General features: G+C 58.3%; 1 protein-coding gene across 1 annotated transcript in view; it reads left to right on the top strand.

Annotated features, from left to right (window-relative positions):
* Nucleotides 1-21855, top strand: part of TSC2 (tuberous sclerosis 2) — a 26191-nt gene extending 4336 nt beyond the window's left edge. Inside the window, exons 3-44 of the mRNA XM_006873956.1 lie at nt 330-440; nt 991-1135; nt 1834-1951; nt 2820-2868; nt 3573-3698; nt 3899-3972; nt 6740-6866; nt 7476-7619; nt 7708-7845; nt 7996-8099; nt 8183-8264; nt 8360-8515; nt 8683-8799; nt 9031-9153; nt 9680-9786; nt 9946-10096; nt 11850-11972; nt 12347-12481; nt 13131-13320; nt 13913-14006; nt 14096-14198; nt 14275-14369; nt 15246-15374; nt 16389-16553; nt 16638-16790; nt 16883-16995; nt 17323-17535; nt 17784-17987; nt 18248-18316; nt 18404-18473; nt 18582-18752; nt 18908-18978; nt 19073-19203; nt 19285-19751; nt 19841-19916; nt 19978-20082; nt 20582-20768; nt 20860-20999; nt 21194-21272; nt 21348-21439; nt 21528-21626; nt 21709-21855. Coding sequence (XP_006874018.1) covers nt 330-440; nt 991-1135; nt 1834-1951; nt 2820-2868; nt 3573-3698; nt 3899-3972; nt 6740-6866; nt 7476-7619; nt 7708-7845; nt 7996-8099; nt 8183-8264; nt 8360-8515; nt 8683-8799; nt 9031-9153; nt 9680-9786; nt 9946-10096; nt 11850-11972; nt 12347-12481; nt 13131-13320; nt 13913-14006; nt 14096-14198; nt 14275-14369; nt 15246-15374; nt 16389-16553; nt 16638-16790; nt 16883-16995; nt 17323-17535; nt 17784-17987; nt 18248-18316; nt 18404-18473; nt 18582-18752; nt 18908-18978; nt 19073-19203; nt 19285-19751; nt 19841-19916; nt 19978-20082; nt 20582-20768; nt 20860-20999; nt 21194-21272; nt 21348-21439; nt 21528-21626; nt 21709-21855 — 5493 coding nt within the window. The remainder of the gene's footprint in view (nt 1-329; nt 441-990; nt 1136-1833; nt 1952-2819; nt 2869-3572; nt 3699-3898; nt 3973-6739; nt 6867-7475; nt 7620-7707; nt 7846-7995; nt 8100-8182; nt 8265-8359; nt 8516-8682; nt 8800-9030; nt 9154-9679; nt 9787-9945; nt 10097-11849; nt 11973-12346; nt 12482-13130; nt 13321-13912; nt 14007-14095; nt 14199-14274; nt 14370-15245; nt 15375-16388; nt 16554-16637; nt 16791-16882; nt 16996-17322; nt 17536-17783; nt 17988-18247; nt 18317-18403; nt 18474-18581; nt 18753-18907; nt 18979-19072; nt 19204-19284; nt 19752-19840; nt 19917-19977; nt 20083-20581; nt 20769-20859; nt 21000-21193; nt 21273-21347; nt 21440-21527; nt 21627-21708) is intronic.
* The last annotated feature ends 345 nt before the right edge of the window (nt 21856-22200 follow it).

The raw sequence follows: 22200 nt of genomic DNA on the forward strand, positions 1-22200 counted from the left end.
AGCATGAGTCCACCCTGACACCCACAGGGTCAGCATGGGTCAGGGTCAGCATGAGTCCACCCTGACACCCACAAGGTCAGCATGAGTCAGGGTGGACTCGATTGGTGGCTGGTGTTTGAAAGTTGCTACCAGATCACTCGGAGTCCAGGGGCGCTGTAGGATCAGCACTGTACTGCTAACCACAAGGCCAGTGGTTCAAACCCACCAGCCGCTCCTCAGAAACCGTACACAGGGTTGCTATTAGTCAACTGACTCAGTGGCACTTGACAACCCCCACCCTCGGTTAGGAGACCCCTTTGTTGTGCTTGTCCTCTGCTGTTTCCTCCCAGCATGCCGTGGAAGCGCTTTGGAAGGCTGTTTCAGATCTGCTGCAGCCGGAGCGGCCACCGGAGGCCCGTCATGCAGTGCTGGCCCTGCTCAAGGCCCTCGTGCAGGGCCAGGTAAGGGCTGAGACTGCCCACTGATTGTTCCTGCTGTGTTGAGTGAGGACTGTGTCTTGGGCAAGGGTCAAGGCACAGGGCTGGGTTCACGCAGGGCTCGGCCGAGGGACTCAGCTGAGGGGCTGCTAGAGTCTGAAGCTAGAGTGCTCACCTGGGGAGGGGGTAGAAGTCATTTTGTCTGTCTCCAGGAAATGGTGAGGGTTCAGGAGGTGGCTCATAGTGCCATCAGGACAGTGATGGGCTTGCACAGCCTTGTCCCCTGAGTTGCTGGAGTCCCCTGTCCCCGTGCCTGCCTCTACTTTAAAACTTGTCAGCTCTGAGAAAAATATTGTGTCTGTCCCTGGGGTGGCCACTGTGGTGCTTAGAGCCCGACACATCTGCCCACTGGTGAGCAGAGCAGTAGTCCTGTGCCCGCCCCCACAGCGAGTCCCATGTCCGGCAGGCAAGTCCCCTGCTCGGTCTTCTTGTCCGTCGCACTCCTGGGACTTCTTGGAGCCCAGATTCTGAGGGTCCCAGTCGGGCTCTGCTGAACCTGCCGCCTTGTCCTCAGGGAGAACACTTGGGGGTGCTCCGAGCACTCTTCTTCCAAGTCATCAAGGATTACCCCTCCAACGAAGACCTGCCTGAGAGACTGGAGGTGTTCAAGGCCCTCACGGACAACGGGAGACACATAACCTACTTGGAAGAAGAGCTGGGTGGGTGTCGCTTTAGGTGTGAGGGTTCCCTGGCCCAGTTGATCGCATTTACCGGGGATGTTGCCTGGATGGATGCTGGGCACTGGGAGAGCACTGCAGTTCCCAACTTGACCTGCAGGGGCTTCCACACTGTGCCACTCCGCTCTGCCTGGAAGGGAACTCAAATTTCCTAGGGTCTTGTTAAAAATGCAGACACCTGGGCCTCGTTCCAGGCCCTGGGCCTCAATCCCTGGGGAGGGCCATGGTTGGGAGAGGGCCTCAGGTCTTGTGTCCCTCCCCTTCCCTCCCCTCTTGCATCTGCTCCCCTTGGTCCTGTGGTGGTAATGATGTCTCAGATGCTGAGAGTTCATGCCCTCGTGGGGAAGGAGGAGGAAAAGCTTTGCTCTGTGCTCCAGGGCAGGTCCCACCAGGGAGCCGTCCTCAGGTGCCCCAGGAAGGCTGTTTGGCAGGCAGCTGAGTGCATGCTTGTGTCTCCTGACAGCTCCCAGTGTGGGGCCTGGAATTGATCTTCTAAACACCTGTGTTGGGGTCAGGGCGCCTGTGTGACATACATGGTGTGACTGCCATTCTGGCTCCTGGTCCGCCCTATTTGACCCCCAGTCTAGCCCCTTCTGCCATCAGTGTGAGGTGTCCAGTGAATGGGACACTGTGGTTAGCGGGTCCTGCTGCCATGCCAACTGCTCCCCCCTCCTCTTTAGCTGACTTCGTCCTGCAGTGGATGGGCGTTGGCTTGTCCTCAGAATTCCTGCTGGTGCTGGTGAACCTGGTCAAGTTCAACAGCTGTTACCTGGATGGATACATCGCGTCCATGGTTCAGTAAGATGGGGACTCAGTCCCCCCACCGTGGGTCTGCATCAGACGAGTGGGAAAGTTGGGAGTCAGGCAGACCCTAGCAACCCTGTAAGAGAATAGAACCCCCCTAGGGTGTCCAAGGCTGTGAATCTTGGGACCGGCGGCCTCGTCTTTCTCCCGTTTGATCAGGTGGGTTCACTGCGGACTTTTCAGTTAGTAGCGGAGCACTTGGTGTCGCAAGGGCTCCTAGGAGACAGCCACCCTGTATTTAAAGTTGAGGAATCCCAGGAGCTCTGGTAGCGTAGTGGTTACGAATCGGGCTGCGAACCTTAAGGTCAGCGGTTTGAAACTACCGGCCGCTCCGCGGGAGAAAGATGAGGCTTTCTACTCCCGTAAGGATTTACACCCTCGGAAACCCTGTACAGGGTCACTATGGGTCGGAACCGACTCGACGGCACTTAACAACACAACAAGTGCGGCACTACAGTGTAAGCACTGGACCACAAGGCTGGTGGTTCAAACCCACCAGCTGCTCCTTGGAAACCCTGTATAGGGTCACTAGGAGCTAAAACTGACTCACCACCACCAGCTTTTGAAGTGGCTACTGTAAGGCTGTGAAGCAGGCATACGGCTCCATCGGCTTTTTGGTGTTCTGTTGACCCTATTTTTGAGAAATGCTGTGAGTTCGTAAAGGCCAGCCTTTGTCTTGTTCACGCCCACCACCCAGCCCTGGGAACAGGCTGGCACAGTCAAGCTGACCACTAGAGCCTCGCCCTGAGGCAGGATGAGCCCCTCATGTAACTGACTTCACAGCACCACAAACTCAGACCAGGGTGACCCAGCCTTCCGGGCATGTGCCTGAGCTCACCTCACCTGGCCCTTTCTTTCTCAGGATGATCTGTCTCCTGTGCATCCGGACTGCTTCCTCCATGGACATTGAGGTCAGTTCCTTCCAGCCTAGCTCCAGGAAGGCCCTGCTTGACCACACACTGATGTGTGCCTTCCCTGGAGATAGACCACTGGGGTCCTTGCCATACTGGGACTATGTTCAACAATGTTGAGGGGCCTCTGAGTCCTTGTTGAGGGAGATGGGAAAATGTGCTCATACACGTGGTCAACATGACGTCACTATGGTGGATAGACAGACCTTGGAGAATTGGTGGGTTCGGTTCCAGACCACCACAGTAAAGTGAATATTGTAATAAACCAACTTGAGTCCTATGAATGTTTTGGTTTCCCAGTGTGTAAAAGTGGCATGACCTACTACATGTGCAATTGCATGATCAAAACAGAACAGAGGAACAATGTGAGCGCGCAGGCTGTTGGCAAAAGACCAACATTGGTATGGTAGACTTGCTCAAAGTCGGGTTGCCTCCAGCCTTCAGTGTGTAAAAACAACAACAACAACAACATGTAGCAAAGCGAGGCTCCGTCAGACAAGGTGGGCCTGCACGTGGGAAGGTGTTGCATTGGCAACTGTTTTGTTGTATTTTTACCACAATTAAAAAAAAAGACTGAGAGGCAAGACGTGTTTGCTGCCCACGAGGCCCAGGGTGTACTCAGTGACCTCCAAGTGCTCGCCTTGGTGTCCCAGGGAGGGCGCTATGTGCACAGCGGCGCCAGCCCTGCCCACTGTCTTCCACAGGTCTCCCTGCAGGTGCTTGATGCGGTGGTCTGCTACAACTGCCTGCCCGCTGAGAGCCTGCCTCTGTTCATCATCACCCTCTGCCGCACCATCAATGTCAAGGAGCTCTGCGAGCCCTGCTGGAAGGTAGACTTCATGCAGCCATCGCCCCCAGACGTTCCTCCCCGAGCTGAGCTTCGGGGCCCAGCCCACAGCCAGGAAATAGGCTGGCTGAGCCTCAAGGCAGTCAGACAGTGACTGTGGGCAGGGAGACCAGTAGTATGGCCCTAAGGTTTCTGGTGGCACTGTTGGGAGTCCTAATGCGGATGCCTTGTTCTATGTCCCAGTTGATGCGTAACCTCCTGGGGACCCACCTGGGCCACAGTGCTGTCTACAACATGTGTCGCATCATGGAGGACAGGTGAGCAGACTGCGGTCCCGGTTCTAGCCGCTCTCCTCTCACTCTGATACTCAGCTCTGATGCAGGCTTTGCTGTCGTCTCTCAGCCCCGGTGGTCTCCTGGCTTCCCCCCTGTGCCTGTACAAGGTGGCTGAGCCTCCCAGTTGTGACTGTCACCTGCCCATAAAAATAAACCCCCTCAGGGAGGATGCCCTGCTGGTGTGACCCAGCCTGGGTGTCACCTCCACCCACCGTCTCCCTCTCTGGAGAGCTCTTCCTTGCCCTCTGAGCTCCTTTAACCTCCACGTTCCTCTGTGTGCACCTGCTTGGCTGTGTGTTTCACTGACAGAAAAGCCACGCACAGCTTGCGGCTATAGAACCTCATCACCTCAAGAGCCCCCAGACCTTGTGCCAGTCACTGCCTGTGTTCGTCCTGCTCCCAGCACTGAAACCAAAGGCCACTGCCAACGAGTTGATTCCAGCTCACAGCAGCCTGGCATAGGGTTTCCGAGATTCGATCTTTACTGGAGCTGACAGCCTCATCATTCTCCTGTGGAGCAGCTGGTAGATTTGAACTGCTGACCTTGCAGTTAGCAGCCCAGTGCCTAACATACCCGCAGCTCTTGGCAGCCATGAATCTGCCTTCTGCTTCTGCATTTGCCTGTCCTGGTGTCTCATGTAGCTGGAGTCAGGCTCTCTGTGTCTCTCTGTCTGGCTTTGTCCACTCGGCACCGTGTCTTTGAGTTCAGCTGTACCCTAGCCCGTGGCAGGACATTGTTGTTCCTTATGGCCCGGAGATACTCCGTTACAGATGGACCCTGTGGTGTTTATCTGTTACCCATTGAGTGCCATCTAGTCGATTCCGACTTCTATCTGCTCTGTATAGGGTTTCCAAGGAGTGGCTGGTGAGCTGGAGTTGCCAATATTGTAGTTCGAATTGACCTTGAAGTTTAAATAATTAAGCCTCCACATACTTTGTTGTACTGGTTGGCTAACTTGGTTTTTATCTGTTAGAGATTTTTTATTCCATCCGTATTGAATTTTTACAAGCCCTCGTGACACAAGGGTTAAATATGGGGCTGCCACCCGCTGCCCTGTGTGCCATGAAGTGTATACCCTTGGGGCAGTTCTCTGCCCACAGCCTGGCTGAGAATCAGCAGCCACTTGTTGGCAACGGGTTTGTGTTATGTTGGGTCCACCTGGATTGGGCCCTAGCACTTGGTTGCCAACTGAAAGGCAGTTTGAACCCCTGAACCGTTCTATAGGAGAAATGTGGCAGTCTGCTCCTGTAAAGATTTGTATCCTGAAAAACACTGTGCTTTTGAAAATGAATAATTTTGATTTTGTAGGGCATTTTTAGAGTCTAGGAAATGTGAGTAAAAAGAATTGAAAGTTCCTTCCCATGTTCCCTTTCCCCTCATTTTATTAACATCTTGGGAGTCCCTGGGTGGTGCAGATACTTACCCTCAGCTGCTTGCTGCATCCACCTAGAATCAACTCAGAAGAAAGACATGGAAATCTTATTCTGTAACATTAACCCTTGAAAACCCTACAGACCACGTCCCTAGGTGTGCTCTTCGACACACACAGTACTGATGTTGGGGAGCATTTGGTAAGCAAGTGGTGGTATGTTACCAGCTGACTGGATAAGGGACTCATGCTCTGTGCGGTTCACATTTGGTGGATCATGTTGGTCCATGTCAACTAGAGTCCACAGTTCAGGTTAGGGCTTACTCCTTGCGTTGTACATTCCTGTGGGTTTGACAAACATGTAATGTCATGTGTTTCCTGCAATAGTATAACACAGATTAGTAGCACACAGAATATCACATAGAATAGTCACACAGCTCTCAGACTGTCCTGGGCTCTCCTGTCCCCCATAATAGTATCATAGAATAGTCACAGTGCTCTCAGATTGTTCTGGGATCCCCTGTCCCCCCGTAATAGTGTCACAGAATAGTCAGACCACCCTTAGACTGCCCTGGGATCCCCCTGTCCACTTGTCCCCTCTGGCCACTCCTGATCTTTCACTGTCTAGTTGTGTCTTTTCCAGAACATCACATAGTTAGAGTTGTTACCACATGGGATGTGGCCTTCCCAGATTGGCTGCTTTCCCCTAACTCTGCACTTAAGGTGTTCCGCTGTGTCTTCTGGTGGCTGGCTGATTCACCTCTTGTTGTCACTGAATGATCCCCCATTGTGTGGATAGCCTATGTCTGTTTCATCTTCACCTGGTGAAGGACATCCTGGTGACCTCCAGTTTGGGGCACAGTTGCCTTCACGTGTGTGTGCGGCACTCATGTGCAGTTGGAGGACTTGTTGGATCCCCTAGACTAGAGCCTTGTGGAGAAGTTCTGAATCCATATCCATGAGGGAGGTCGCTTTGGAATTGTTTCTCATCACAATGCCTTTATCTAGCTTTGTGGAATGAAAGGGTATTCCTTCCTTTCCTGTGTTCTGGATGGTTTAATTAGAATGTGTAGTGGAATTGCTTAGTAATTTTCCGTAGAAATTCTGTGTTTTTTTAAGTGCTTCATTGACTTGGTCTTTGTCTCTGTGGACTGTAAGCCTCCTGAGGCCAGGTTCTTGTCTCCACCCCATAACCCAGGGCACAAGATATGGCCACTTAATGAAGGAGCAAACGCAGCAACTAGTTGCCAATTGCATTGTGAACCTCGCTTTTCCTGCCCAGCCCCCATTGCCCAGCTCTGAGACATCTGGCCCCTAGGTGCGGGGACCCTCCTGCCCCCTTGAGACGCCCACCTCCTACTTGGCTGGGACATTTTCAGAGCCTACATGGAGGATGCACCGCTGCTGAGAGGAGCCGTGTTCTTTGTTGGCATGGCGCTCTGGGGAGCACACCGACTCTACTCCCTGAAGAACTCCCCAACATCGGTGCTACCGTCGTTTTATGAGGTAACGTGATTTCCAGGACTTGTACAGGTGAGGACTCAGGTGGGCTGTGCTCATCCTGGCCCCCGAGGCTCTGTGCTGCTTGGTGGCTTTACTGTCATGTCTCCAGCAGACTTCCTGTTTATGAACGGCGTCTCCTGCAAGTTCATGTTCCTGGGGGGTGGTCACCGCCTCTCCCCCTGAACACCTGTCTCCCTTGTGTACCTCTCAGAGTGCCTTCAAGAAGCGCTCTGGGAAGTGAGGCCATCTCCCAGTGAAGAGCACTGCTGGGACTCAGCATCTCATGGGGGGACACAGACCCTCCTAGTGTGACCCCACCCCCGAGGGGGAGGCGTGCCTTGTTGCGTTGCCTGTCTTAGGATTGAGGCTGGAACTCTTGGTTCTCGGGTGCTGAGGAGCCAGGACCAGAATTTTAAAGGCGATGGTGTAACTGAATCGGGCTGCAGCTCCTTTCAGGATCCTGTCTGCTAGAGTCGTGCAGAAAAGGCCTTTTTGGACGCTTCACCGATTTCTTTAGACCATTTCTTTTGGGCCCCAGGGTGGGCTCCATGGGGGCTCCTGGGGCATGTGTGTAGCAGCCGACTGCTGATGCTCATGGGATTTGTGTTTCAGGCTATGACCTGCCCCAACGAGGTGGTGTCCTACGAAATCGTCCTCTCCATCAGCAGACTCATTAAGAAGTACAGGAAGGAGCTTCAGGCTGTGACCTGGGACCTCCTGCTGAACATCATGGAACGTCTGCTCCAGCAGCTTCCAGTGAGCAGGTGGACAGGGCGGGCGGGCGGGAGCGGTCCTGTGGGGAAGCTGGCGTCACTGTGGCCCCCTCCCGTCCCCTGCACGGCAGAGCCTGGGGAGCCCGGAGCTCAGAACCGTTGTGCATGACCTGCTGACGACCGTGGAGGAGCTGTGTGACCAGAACGAGTTCCACGGCTCCCAGGAGAGATACTTTGAGCTCGTGGAAAGATGCGCAGACCAGAGACATGTGAGAGTGGCCTCGGGGTGGGGCTTTGTGCCAGGGCTCTGGGCAGAAGGGGGCTTGGTGCTCAGTAGTGTCCCCCCGTCCCTCAGCCATCAGTCAGGGCTGCTCAGGGGAGAGGAGAAACCCACCCCTGTGCGCTGTCCCCTCCCACAGGAATCCTCCCTCTTGAACCTGGTGTCCTTCAGGGCCCAGTCCATCCACCCGGCCAAGGATGGCTGGATCCACACACTGCAGCAGCTCATGGAGAGCTTCTTCAGGTACCGGCTGTCAGCTGGGCCTGGGGCGGGGGCAGGGCCAGGGGGGCCAGGGGGCCGCCCAGCAGGTCCGTCCTCGCCCCCAGGAGCGAGTCCCGCAGTGCCGTGCGCATCAAGGTCCTGGACGTCCTGTCCTTCGTGCTCCTCATCAACAGGCAATTCTATGAGGTGTGGCTGTGGAGCCGGCTGGGCGGGAGGGCGCGGGGGACTGAAGGGGGTCCAGCCAGCCTTCGATGACTCACCTTGCTGTCCTTGCACCATAGGAGGAGCTGATCAACTCCGTGGTCATCTCCCAACTCTCCCACATCCCAGAGGACAAAGACCCCCAGGTCCGCAGGCTGGCCACCCAGTTGCTGGTGGACCTGGCAGAGGGCTGCCACACACATCATTTCAGCAGTTTGTTAGACATCATCGAGAAGGTGAGGGCCGCACGACTGGGCTCCTGGGAGCCGGTTTCTAGCCCCAGGGTGGACTCTGCTTTTCTGTCTGGGGGCCCAGGTACCGTGGGAGGCCACAGTGCTGCTAGTTCGAGGGATCCACTGCCGCTGTAGGTACCACCATTGAGATACACATCCTTCCTTCCAAGGTGATCGCTCGCTCCCTGTCCCCGCCACCTGAGCTGGAAGACAGAGATATCCCTGCCTACTCGGCCTCCTTGGAGGATGTGAGGACTGGGGTCCTGGGGCTCCTGGTCATCCTTCAGGTGAGTCCGCTGGAGGGAGGGCATCAGCTCCTGCCTGGGCTGCGTCTTGTTGGACTCTGTCCCTGAGGGTTTGGAGCCATACTGGTGAGGACTGGGCTCTTGAGCGTGCTCCTGACTGCCCAGTCACGATATGACCATGTGAGTCTCAGCACAGACTGGCTCGAGACCCACCCACCAATGTGGGGACTGGGCACCAGAGGGTGTGTCTCAGTGATCTCACGCTCTCTGCAGACCAAGCTTTACGCCTTGCCGGCGAGCCACGCGGTACGTGTTTACGAGCTGCTAACTCAGCATTTGCACAGGCACTATCAGCACACGTACAGCCTGCCCGTCGCCAGCAGCATCCGGCTCCAGGTGGGTGCTGCTCAGGGGTCCTCCCGGGAGGCCCTCAAGGCTGAAGGTTCATAGCCTGCCCACCTCTGTTCCCCATTATTCTGGGCGTTCTGAGGGACCAGGGATGGGGTAGAGAAGGGGATCGATGCTTAGCAAGAGATGGCAGAGGTCCCAGTTACTTCCTGGAGATGGGGGCGGGGCAGCTGCTCCAAGTTCCCCAATGTTGGTATGAGATCCCCAGAATGGACCCTCAGTCTCTGCTGGAAAATCTTCCCTCACATGAGACCTGGGGGGACCATCTCCGTGGCAGGCTTCCTGTGGGCTCCAGGGGAGGAGACGTATTGGACGGCTCTGTTGCCAGGCCTGTCTCGGGCCCACTCCTCCCTGCTTGTCACCTCCCATGACCTAGCTGGAAGAGTTGCAGCTGCCTTTTTCAAGGGCAGCTGGAATAAGGATGCCTGGGTCAAGGGGACACTCAGAGGTGCCCTCTGCCCCTTGGGGCTGTGCATCGTGCTCTGTTGAGATGGCACCTCTCTGTTCCTGGTAGGCTTTTGACTTCCTGCTGCTGCTCCGTGCGGATTCACTGCACCGCCTGGGTTTGCCCAACAAGGATGGTGTTGTACGCTTCAGTCCCTACTGTCTCTGTGACCACACGTGCGTGTCTTTGGGTGGGCTTGTGCTCGGGTGTGGGACTTGTGTTTCCCACACGCGTGGGTGATTCTGAGAGGTGGCTTTGGGAGGCATCTGGGTGGGCCCAGTTGGTGCTGATCCTGTTGGGTGGACCAGGCACTTCCATCTCCATTGCTTCTACAGGGATCCGGAGCGCAGCTCTGAGAAGAAGAGCAGTGGCCCTCTCTCACCTCCCACGGGGCCTCCTGGCCCAGCAGCTGTTGGCCCTGCTGTTCGGCTTGGCTATCTGCCCTACTCCCTGCTCTTCCGCGTCCTCCTGCAATGTCTGAAGCAGGTGAGCTCACCTGGTCCCCAGAGCCCTGTGAACAGGGTCAGGCAGGTGCTCCAAAGAAGCATCCGACTCGTGGCCCAGATCCACTCCTGCCAGTTGTGCTGCTGCATCTAGGAGGCTTAGCTTGAGCTTTCTTCAGGCCGCTGGCCCCAGGGTCCTACGATAGCAGGGACCCAGCACTGAGTACGTGTTCTGTGCAGAGCACTCCTGATGCAGGGACAGATGAGCTGTGGTTCTAGATCACACCGTGCCTGGTGTGGGGACAGGTCAACTGTGGTTCTAGATCACACCGTGCCTGGTGTGGGGACAGATGAGCCGTGGTTCTAGATCACACCGTGCCTGGTGTGGGGACAGGTCAACTGTGGTTCTAGATCACACCGTGCCTGGTGTGGGGACAGGTAAGCTGTGGCTTTAGATCACACTGTGCCTGGTCAGGGACAGGTGAAGTGTGGTTCTAGATCACACCATGCCTGGTGTGGGGACAGGTGAGCTGTGGTTCTAGATCATACCGTGCCTAGTGGGACAGATCAGCTGTGGTTCTAGATCACACCGTGCCTGGTGTGGGGACAGGTGAGCTGTGGCTTTAGATCACACTGTGCCTGGTCAGGGACAGGTGAACTGTGGTTCTAGATCACACCGTGCCTGGTGTGCGGACAGATCAACTGTGGGTCTAGATCACACCGTGCCTTGTGTGGGGACAGATCAACTGTGGTTCTAGGTCACACCGTGCCTGGTGCGGGACAGGTGAGCTGTGGCTTTAGATTGGGCCGTGAGACTGTGTTGGGCGCCTTCAGTGAGGGGCAGTGAAGTGAAGTTGGTCTTGCAGGTGGGAAAGGTTCCAGAGCTACACAAACAGAGCTTGCATGTAGCGGGGGGGCAGAAAGTTCTGGAAGATTAGAGAAGTCACTGGGGCTGAGTGAGGGGATCCTCTTCTTTAGGAGGGTTGGCAATGGGAAGAAGTGCTTAGGGATTTGTGGTAGAGTGGACAAGGTGGGTGGGAAGGGCACTGGGTGGGTGGAGATGTTGCCAAGGGACGTGTTCTGCAGTCCTGGGGGAGCCAGGCAGGATGAGCTGGATGCTGGAGGAGGAGAGAGGCACTAGCTCTGGGAACTGCCCTGAACCCCCACGGCCCCCACATCCCTGAGGGTCTGAGGACAGGCCGTTGGTGCACCTTACGGGTCTAGAGGGGTGTGGTGATCCTGAGCAGTGTGTGGGGCGCCGTGCTGCTGGGCTCTTCCCTCGTGGCTCTGCCAGTTTTGCCTTATGTGTCTTTGCAGGAGAATGACAATGTTCTGGGCAGGCGTCTGTCAGGGGAGGGATGGTGGGCCTGTGCTTTTCTGTTGGGACCTCAGGCCATGGCTGGGAGGGTGCAAGGCAGAGGAATCCAGGGACATGGAAGCTCTGGTCAGGGCAGGAGCAGGGAGGTGGTGGGCCTTGTCAGGTCTCCCTGCTCAGCCTGACGTGGGGAAGGCAGCTGGCCTTTTTCGGGAGCCAGTGACCCTCCTGTGAGCAGTATCGAGGCCGCAGAGCTGAGAATAGGGCAGGGCTTGCTGAGGCCCTGAATTCCTGTCCACAGAACTGCAGTGCTGAGCCGCTCTCCCAGGGTCCCGCTCAGAGATCCACCCCCACATACCTGGATTCACAGCCCCTCCCATGACTGGACTCAGAGGGTCCCCCATGTGCCTGGGCTTAGCCCCCCCCCCCCCTGAAGTGGACTCGGAAGCCTCATCCCTGGCTCAGCCCCTTGCCCCTCTAGGAGACAGACTGGAAAGTCCTGAAGCTGGTGCTTAGCAAGCTGCCTGAGTCTCTGCGCTACAAAGTCCTCATCTTCACCTCCCCCTGCAGCGTTGACCAGCTGTCCTCTGCGCTCTGCTCCATGGTAATTGGCCGTCTCAGCCCGGGGTCCCTTGTCCTGTCCCTCACACGGGGTTGGGGTTGGGGTTCTGGGAGCACTTGTATATTTAGATGAAACCGGAGTCTGGATGGGTCCTGCCTGGGTCCCAGGTGGCTGCCAACTGGCCTACCTGCTCCCCCTGCTCAGGACAGATCCCAGGGGTGGGGCTCTTGGGTAGTCTCCCTTTGTATCCGGGACTTCTGTGGTTACTCCTCAGACCTGGGGCAGGGGGCACTCATTTCTTTGCAAAGGTAGGGAGGAACCTGTCCCTAAAAATGGAAGTCCAGACCCTTGACCCTTCCTTGGTGGGCTTCTCTGTGCCCTTCCGGAGCCTTCTGATGTCTAGGCCTTGATGTTAGCTTTCAGGCCCCAAAACCCTAGAACGGCTCCGCAACACCCCAGAAGGCTTCTCCAGAACCGACCTGCACTTGGCAGTGGTTCCGGTTCTGATGGCGCTCATTTCTTACCATAAGTACCTGGACAAGAGCAAGCAGGTAAGGGACTGCAGGTGGAGATAGGTGAGGGTGCCCCAGGCCCCTGGACATAGACTCGGAGCAGGCGACTCAGTGTCCCCTTTGTGATTGGGGATGCCGGTGACTGGCGCTGTCCCCCTGTGGCTGCTGGGCCCTGCTGCCAGTCAGCTAAATCTGTAGGAACTTGGAGAAATTTCTCTTGCAGGGGCTTTCGGGAGGTGCTGACCCTGACCTTTCCCCTCTCCCCATCTGTGCTGTCTCTCTTATTCCTGAGAGTGTTGCTGCCTGGTTCTTGCCGGCAGACTGGGGACCATTGGGGGATGTCTCTGCCCCCCAATGTAGGAACCTCAGGGTACCCCATACCAAACTGTGAGGTGTATTTTCTCATCTGAAGCAGAAACAGAACAAGTATCCAAGTGGAGTACGTGGCCCCAGGTCAGGCGTCTACACACCTGTCAGGGCAATGCCCATGGTTCACGCTTAGCTCCAGTGAGGGCCCCTGTCTCCCCCTGCATGTTGAGTGCACCCCAGGATTCAGGAGTCCGGTGTGCTGGGTGTTTGTTGGGGACCCCTAGAGAGCAGTGTGAGGATTGGCCTCTGGTCTGCTGGCTCCTCACCTCTAGAGAAGGTGCTCTGGGGAGGCGGGACCTGAGGCACTGTCTGTCCTCAGCGAGAGATGGTGTACTGCCTGGAGCAAGGCCTCATCTACCGCTGTGCCAGCCAATGCGTGCTAGCCCTGGCCGTGTGCAGTGTGGAGATGCCCGACGTGGTCATCAAGGCGCTGCCTGTGCTGATAGTGAAGCTGACCCACATCTCAGCCACGGCCAGCATGGCGGTCCCGCTGCTCGAGTTCCTGTCCAGTAAGTGTGTGCGTCCACCTGTATGGACCTGTCTGGTCACGTGTGTACACATGGCTGACGTTTGTGAGTGCCCGAGTGTGTGTGTGCGTGCGTATAGTAGACCCCGAGGGTGGGGCTGGACTGGCTGCTTCAAGTCACCTCTGCTGACTTCTCTGGCCCCGTGTTGGGCATGCTGGTTTTTTGCGGATGCCCTGGTCGACTCCAGTGATTGTGCTGGCTGCCCCTCTCGTGTCTCCGAGGAGACACCCTTTCTTTCTCCAGCGTCTCGTCCTGGTTCTGTGACCATTTTGTCCTCACCTTCAGCAGTGACTGCAGCATCTAGTCCATGTGTGCAGGAAGTGGACCCACCAGGACAGCCAGCACCTCTGCCTTTATATGGGCCTTGCAGGGTGTCTTCTCTGTGGTCTGTCTTGTTTACGTTCCATCCTGGGCCCTACCAGTGGGTCTAGGGCACATTTGCCTGGCACTGCTGTTTGGAACAAAGATAAGGTCAAGGGTCAGGGAATTCTGTTCTGGTCAGACCTGCTTTCGGGGCGCTGGTGGCTGTGACAGCTTCTGGGCAGCCCTGAAGGTCATCTCTGCTGCTGTCTAGCTCTGGCCCGGCTGCCGCACCTCTATAGGAACTTCGCTGCCGAGCAGTATGCCAGTGTATTTGCCATCTCACTGCCCTACACAAACCCATCCAAGTGAGTGCTCGCTGGGTCTCCCCTGTCCTCGCCTGCCCAGTCAGCCCACAGGGACCAGGGTGGACTTCTATAGCATCATCTCCCCCCAGGTTCAATCAGTATATTGTGTGCCTGGCTCACCACGTGATCGCCATGTGGTTCATCCGGTGCCGCCTGCCCTTCCGGAAAGACTTCGTTCCCTACATCACTAAGGTAGGCCCGGGGGCATTGTGCGGTGCCTGCTTGTCCAGCACCCACCTCACGGTTCCCATCTGCACCACCCTCCCAGGGCCTTCGCTCCAACGTCCTTCTGTCTTTCGACGACACCCCTGAGAAGGACAGCTTCAGAGCTCGGAGCACCAGTCTCAACGAGAGGCCTAAAAGGTGCGGGCCCAGCCGCAGGTTCCAGGGCATGGGCAGGGATGCGCCGAAGGGAGCGGCTGGCACCTGGACCAGAACGCGTGGTGTGAGGGCTACTTTGTCCATCTAGCTGTGGGCTGAGGGTTGTAAGGCAGGACAGGGCCCCTTACCGTGGTGCTTCCTGGTGACTATGTCATGTGGCACCCGACTTGGCTGCTGCAGGGGCTGGGGTCCGACCAGCTCAGAGCCGAATTGTGGCAACTGTGACTTCTGATGGGGAGGGGACCACAGGCACACAGGCACCCCACCACCACCACCACCACCCTCTCCCTCTCCCTCCAGTTCACACCCACCAGCTCCCATCTTCCTTCCCCATCCTGCGTCCAAGAGCGCGGTGCTGGGCCTTTATGTTCTCCTGTGCATGTCATTGAGCGGTTGCCCCTTCCGCCCCGCTCCCAAAGCTGCTTTGACTTTTCCTGGATGGGAACCTGGCATTTTAACAGAACAATCAGGGGGTTGGGGCCAAACTCCAAAGCTGCTCCCCCAAACCCTGGTTTGGCCATCAGCAGCTGAGGCCTTGAGCCCAGAGTTCTCGGACTCTGAGGGCCTGCGGCCTGCAAGGCTGGGCCCCACACAGCCAGGCCTGGTCCTGAACCTGGAATCTGCTGTACCCCCCTTCCCCCACCCTTACTTGCCCTGTCCCGTTGGTCAGACGTATTTCACGCGTTTTGTTTTCTGTTTCTCTTCCTACGCTCTGTGCCCCCGGCATGCTGTCTGCTTGCTCTCACCTGTGGGGTCTCCATCGCCCTCCCTGATCCTCCACTGGCTTGCCCACCCCCTCCCCGGGAGTGGGCTCCCTGGGCCATGGCACGTCCTCCCACCTTCCCCCCTCCCTGGTAGTTTAAGGCCGGCCAGGCCTCCCAAGCAAGGCCCGACTCACTCTCCACCTGTGAAAGAGCGCAAGGAGGGCTGCGCGGCTGAGGTCTTCCGGTGCCGCAGTATCAGTGTGTCTGAGCAGGCGGTGCGCAGGTAGTGGGGCCCGCGGCTGGGCGGTGCATGGGGCTACCTGCATGTCCGCCGTCGCCCAGCTCCTCAGCTGCATCTGCTGGGAGGCCCAAGGTGGCCTCTGCTGGGCCCAGCCCCCGGCCCAGGGGAGCCTGGCGGCGAGGGCTGAAAAGGTTGCATTCTGTCCCCAAGCCTGCTGAGAGCACGGGCTGGCTGCACGGCACACCAGCTTCTTGGAGGACAGGCCTCTGCCGAGCGCGGCTATGTAGCAGCACAGAGATCAGTCCTGGAGGTGTTCTCTAGTGTGGACTGTCCTTCCAAGCATTCTTCTAGAAACTTTCTGCCTTCTGTTGTATCTGAAGGGAAGCAGGACTTTGGTAGTGGGTGGGGGAACCTGCCTGGGAGCATAGCTCCCTAGAGAAGGTGGGCCAGGGACCCTGCTGGTGTCTGGACAGGTGTGAACTGGGGGCACCTGCTGTGTGCTGGCTGGACACAGCCCTGTAGGCCCCTCACCAGCACACGGCTTGGGCTCCAGACTTATGGCGGCCTCTGCTGGACAGATTTGGTATTGAGGTTCCCCATCCTTCCTGTTTTCCAGCAGATTCTTTATCACTGACAAACTCTGGCAACTGCTATGAAATTTGCATGTGAATTGGGCCTGCCTCTAGGGGGATGCCAGATAGCACCCTGGGACAAGTTTGGGGTGCAGCCCTCATGCCTTTCACTGGGAGGTGGTGTCCTTTCCAGGAGTGGCATTGTGGGCCCAGCTTTGTGGGCAGAATGCAATCTTGGTCTCAGGGCCTCTCTCTCTGCATGACGAAATTTCTCTGCCACCAAGTCCTGCCCGATGGCCCTCGTGGCTACTAAATCTCTCTTGTCATGGCCAGTGGCCTGGGTTTCCTATAGGAGGGGCCCCTGGGAATGGTGTGGGTGAGGCCCAGCCCCTGGGCACGTGCATGCGTTGAGCTTTGGCCCCAGGTGGTAGGTGGTGAGCCCAGGCCCTCAGAGCACTGACCCAGCTTGTGACCTCCTCCCCAGTAGGATCCAGACCTCTCTGACCAGCTCCAGCCTGGGCTCTGCTGATGAGAACTCGGTGGCCCAGGCAGACGACAGTTTGAAAACCCTTCACCTGGAGCTCACCGAGACATGCCTAGATATGATGGCCAGATACGTTTTCTCTAACTTCACAGCCGTCCCCAAGAGGTAAGGCGGGAGGGCGTCGGTCCCAGGAACCTCCCTGCTGCCTCGCTATCACCAGTCTTCAGGAGCTGCTCACTGGACTTGCAGGTCCCCCGTGGGAGAGTTCCTCCTTGCTGGAGGCCGGACCAAAACCTGGCTTGTCGGGAACAAGCTGGTCACCGTGACGACGAGTGTGGGGACTGGTACACGGTCACTGCTGGGCCTGGACCCAGGGGAGCTGCAGGGGGACCCAGGACTGAGGTGACAGTCCCCCCTACCCCCTAGACTCTGTGGTGGCTGGCCCACAGACTACAAGGGTCTTCATTGACCCCCTGGGCCACTTCCATTTTCAGCTCCGACCCTGGCATGCACGTGAGGCAGATTAAGGAGGCGCCGGCCAAGCTGGAGTCCCAGGCTGGGGTGCAGGTGTGCCGCGGGGCCCGTGACCGGGTTCGTTCCATGTCAGGTAGGCCCCATGCTCCAGGACTGGACCCACTGCTAACTGACTTAGTGCTGGGCACTCACGCTTCGCCTGGGGGTGGCTGTGGGGAAACCTGTGTTCAGGTCTCATCCATCCTGGTTCCAATGAACCTTGGTCCACTGTGGGACCCTTCCCATGAGGCTCTTCCTGTGGGACCTTATTTGTGGTGTCCTTCCTGTGGCCCTGAATACACTGAGATCTGTGGGATCTGAGGCTGTGTCCCACACACCATCGGCCCCAGGTAGAGCAGCTCTGTGTGGTAGCTTTCTGTGGGTCAGGTAGTCACCAGTTCTCTGGCTCCCCCTTCTCCAGGGGGCCATGGCCTGCGTGTCGGGGCACTGGAAACTCCAGCTTCCCACTTCCCAGGAGGCTCCACTTCTGGGCCACAGATCCCTCCAGCCACGAAGCCCGAAAAGGCCTCAGCTGGTGCCCAGAAGCCGGCGCCAAAGCAGAAGACAAATTTGGCAGCCTATGTCCCCTTGCTGACTCAGGGCTGGGCAGAGATCCTGGTCCGGAGGCCCACAGGTATGGGTGGGGGGTGTGGCAGAACCGCCCCCACTGAAATGGTATAGGGGGTTCAGTGCAAAGTGGGCAGCAGAGCCTGGGGGAACAATGTGGGGGGTGGGTGCTGGCCTTACTGATACCTGATCCCTTGGTGACCACCAGGTTGCTGAGGGCTGGAGGTGAGGGTGCCCGCCCCCTAGCTATGCTATTGCTTCCCGGACTGGGGTCATTTCAGTGCTCATCTGGGGGGAACCGCCCCGCTTCCCCAGGGAACACAAGCTGGCTGATGAGCCTGGAGAACCCGCTGAGCCCCTTCTCGTCGGACATCAACAACATGCCTCTGCAAGAGCTCTCCAATGCACTGATGGCCGCTGAGCGCTTCAAGGAGCACCGGGACACAGCTCTGTACAAGTCGTTGTCGGTGCCAACCGCCAGCACCACCAAGCCCTCGCTCCTGCCCCGGGCCAACACAGGTAAGCGCAGCCGTCTGGGCCCTCTATGGCCTACTCTCCTACCCCTGCTGGCCGGAAGCTTGTCCCCAGGGCTGTGGACACAGCCCCTTTCTGGCACGCCTGTCCCGACCTCGAGTCCATAGAGATGCCAGAGCTGACAGGCATTGGGCCCCGGCCGGGCGCTGCTGGTCCCTCTCTCCTCTGCAGGGCTAGTGCTGCCTGCCCTCTTCACTGTGCTAGTCTGTCCTGTGACCTGGCCGCTCACGTGGCTTCCCTTGCAGTGGCCTCTTTCTCCTCCCTGAGCCCGTCCAGTGGCCAAGGCAAGCTGCACAGGAGCGTTTCCTGGGCAGGTACTCACGCGGCTCAGGGGCGCTCTTCTCAGCACCCCCACTGGTCACCCTCCGGGGACCCTGACACGCATGAGGACATCTGAGCAGACGCCGCCTGCTTTGCCGGCGGGACCCCAGCCCCGAGCCGTGCGCACCCCTGCTCTGCCTCCCCAGGCCAGTGACTGCAGCTGTGTGTGGTTCACAACAGTGGAGTTCAGCTGGCTGACATCACGGTTGCCCGATTGGCTTTGTGGACGGGCAGCTTGGGCTGCTTTGCCTTCCCCAGGGGCCCCCAGGTGCGGCAGGGCAAGATGGCTCCTGCGGGCAGCTGGTGGACTGTGCACGTGGGGGCACGCGGGGCTACACCCACTCTCGGCTGCTGCTTGGGCTTGCCGGCACCCTGCCACCGGCCTAGGACAGGACCCTCCGGCAGCCACGGGTTTGCCTTGGACGTGGAGTAAGCGTTGCGTTTCAGACTGGCTGGCTGACTGCGTGCGTTTGTGTGCTGAGACATCTTGGGTGTCAGCCTTTTCCTTGGGGCCAAAGTGGGGAGGGCCACCTGGGTTTCTCTCCTGGGCCTGTCAGGTGCTGGCCCTCCTCCATGTTGTGTAGGCCATCCTGCAGCCTCCGTGGGGTACCACCAGCTCCACAGGCTGGACAACCTGGACACAAGTCAGGGGATGGTGGGCCAGGCCCTGCCAGTAGGGAAAAGGCTGGTGCCTGAGACCACGTGTGTGCGTCACAGACCACCGACACCCATAGCTGTCTGTCCCCCAGATTCCCCGGCGGTTCTGGAGGAGGGACATCTGAGCGAGGGCATCTTGCCCAGCGAACCCTCTGAGCTGGAGAACTTCGAGGCAACCACAGGGCCTGACAGGTGCTTCCGGCACGCTGGCGACTACAGCAGGGTGAGTGCTTGGGACTAGGTCTGGGGCTGTGGGCGCCAGGGCCCTTGTTGACCAGGCCACTCTCGGATGACCTACCCGCAGTCTTCCTCGACGTCCAGTCAAGAAGAGAAGCTGCTGCCCTCCGAGGAGCTAGTGCCTGGGAGTATCCCCATCGAGCGGGCTGTGACCTCTGGGGGCAGCCAGCCCTGCGTGGACCTCTCCTTCCAGCCCTCACAGCCCCTGAGCAAGTCCAGCTCCTCCCCCGAGCTGCAGACATTACAGGACGTTCTTGGGGACACTGGGGAAAAGGCTCGGTCACAGTCGGGGACACTAGATGGTGAGAGTGTAATGTGGCCAGCTGCAGGTGAGGAGGGCCAGGCCCGAGTTCCTGCCCAACATGAGAGCCCGCTGTCCTCGGGCTCCCCACGGTCCCCAAGTGGCCTGCGGCCTAGAGGCTACACCATCTCCGACTCGGCCCCGTCCCGCAGGGGTAAGCGGGTGGAGAGGGATGCCTTCAGGAGCCGAGCTGCCGCCTCCAACACCGAGAAGGTGCCGGGCATCAACCCCAGGTGGGTCGAGGCTCTCAGACACTGTTCCTGGGCCCCTCAGCCTGTCCCTGCTGGGCGGGGCACCTCATGCCAACTTATGTCCTTGGCAGCTTCGTGTTCCTGCAGCTCTACCACTCCCCTTTCTTTGGGGATGAGTCTAACAAGCCGATTCTTCTCCCCAATGAGGTGGGTGCTACTGGCTGGGGAGCTGGGGGGCCCCGGGGCGGCCTGTCACCAGGCTCAGGAGGACTCTGTGTGCCTGCAGTCCTTCGAGCGGTCTGTTCAGCTCCTCGACCAGATCCCTTCCTACGACACACACAAGATCGCCGTCCTTTATGTGGGAGAGGGCCAGGTGAGGCCACCAGTAGGTGGTGTCAGAGGGCGTGAGGGAGGGCAGTGGTCCCCAAGACCAAGAGGTCTGGTTTCTGCCGGCTCTTCTGGGGACACAAAGGCTCTGCTGTCACGTGGCCTGGTCAAGTGATAGTCCTGTTGGGGACATGATTGGCCTACTGGGCACCTAGGTACCTGGCTTGATTGAGGTTTGTGCAGAGGCAGGTGAGCAGAATCTACAGACAGCGAAGCTAAGGCCTTGGGCTGGGGGGTGGTCAGCAGCCTGCCTGCCTGGTGGTTAGACCGGAGCAGGCACTGAGCCTTGGCTGCAGTGGAAATGGACTTGATTGGGATCTGTCCACCCACTGTATCTGGACGTGGGAGGAAGGGGCCATCTGGCCAACAGTGGAGAGTTAGTAGGCTTGAGGGCATTGTTGTACATTGAGCCAGAGGGTGACTGAGACAGGGACCCCCAGGACTGTCCTGGGGTGGCCTTGGACTTCTGTGCCATCTCCCCGCAGAGTGACAGTGAGCTGGCCATCCTGTCCAATGAGCACGGCTCATACAGGTACACGGAGTTCCTCACAGGCCTGGGCAAGCTCATCGAGCTCAAGGACTGCCAGCCAGACAAGGTGTACCTGGGCGGCCTGGACGTGGGCGGAGAGGACGGCCAGTTCACCTACTGCTGGCACGACGACATCATGCAAGGTGCAGTGGTCACACTGGCCTTCTCTGGGGCTGTGCTGGGGCAGGGTCCCCCTTGAGGGTCACCCCCAGCCAGCCAGCCTCACTCTTGCAGCCGTCTTCCACATCGCCACACTGATGCCCACCAAGGATGGAGACCGGCACCGCTGTGACAAGAAGCGCCACCTGGGCAATGACTTTGTGTCCATCATCTACAACGACTCGGGTGATGACTTCAAGCTGGGCACCATCAAGGTGTGGACCAGGGAGGAAGGGGTGGGGCTTTGGTCCAGCCTCCCAGACTGGGGACAGTGACTCAGCCAGGCAGAGGGGCAGACAGTCCCAGACCTGAATTCAGGGACAGAGCACTGGCCACCTGCAGATCAGACATGCTCCGGTGGGAGCTGTAGCCCCTTGAGCTGAGCAGACCGCCCCCTTCCCTTGCACAGGGCCAGTTCAACTTTGTGCACGTGATCATCACCCCCCTGGACTACGAGTGCAACCTGGTCTCATTGCAGTGTCGGAAAGGTGAGGCTCTGAGCCTGGAAAGGTGAGGGCCCCTGGGCTCTGAGTGCTGACCCAGCCTCGTCCGTCTCTCTGCAGACATGGAGGGCCTGGTAGACACCAGTGTGGCCAAGATCGTGTCTGATTGCAACCTGCCCTTTGTGGCTCGCCAGATGGCTTTGCATGCCAATGTGAGTGAGGCAGCTGTCCTGGCAGGGATGTGGGGGTACATCATGGCAGTGGGTAGGTGGGCTTAGTGGGCTGCTTCTGCCCATGCAGATGGCTTCCCAGGTGCACCACAGCCGCTCCAACCCCACTGACATCTACCCCTCCAAGTGGATCGCCCGCCTCCGCCACATCAAGCGACTACGCCACCGGGTAAGGCCTGCTGGGGTCCTGGGGCAGGGGGTCCTTGCCCAGTGGTGCCATCCCGTCTGATGCCTGTGGACTCTGCCCTCAGATCCGGGAGGAGCACTACCTGAACCCTAGCCTACCGCTGCTCCCTCCCACCCACACCAAAGTCCCAACGGAGCCGGTGCCCACCTACGAGACGGGTCAGAGAAAGCGCCTCATCTCCTCTGTGGATGACTTCACGGAGTTCGTGTGAAACCATGAGGACTCATGAAATAAAGGGCCCGTGGCCCAGACAGACACTGTATGTAGCAGTCAGCTGACGTCTTTATTGACTTTGTCTGTTTGGTGGGGGAAGGAGGTCAAGACTGTGGCTGGGACCATGTCCACAGCGAAATGCAGGCAGAGGGTCCTCATGGGCACTGTCCTGCTCGGCCCCGGGAGCCGGCCCCGGGGTGGCCTTTTTCCTTCTACTCTCTACCTCCTAGTCTGGCTACAGGTCACGCCCAACACCAGGAAGGCTCCCCTCCGACCTCAAGCTGCTGGGGGGTGGGAGCGGGGACGGGCAGCTGCCCAGGGCCAGACTCGGATCCTAGGAGCG

The sequence above is a fragment of the Chrysochloris asiatica genome, unplaced genomic scaffold, assembly GCF_000296735.1.
Source record: "Chrysochloris asiatica unplaced genomic scaffold, ChrAsi1.0 scaffold00257, whole genome shotgun sequence".
Taxonomy (NCBI): Eukaryota; Metazoa; Chordata; class Mammalia; order Afrosoricida; family Chrysochloridae; genus Chrysochloris; species Chrysochloris asiatica.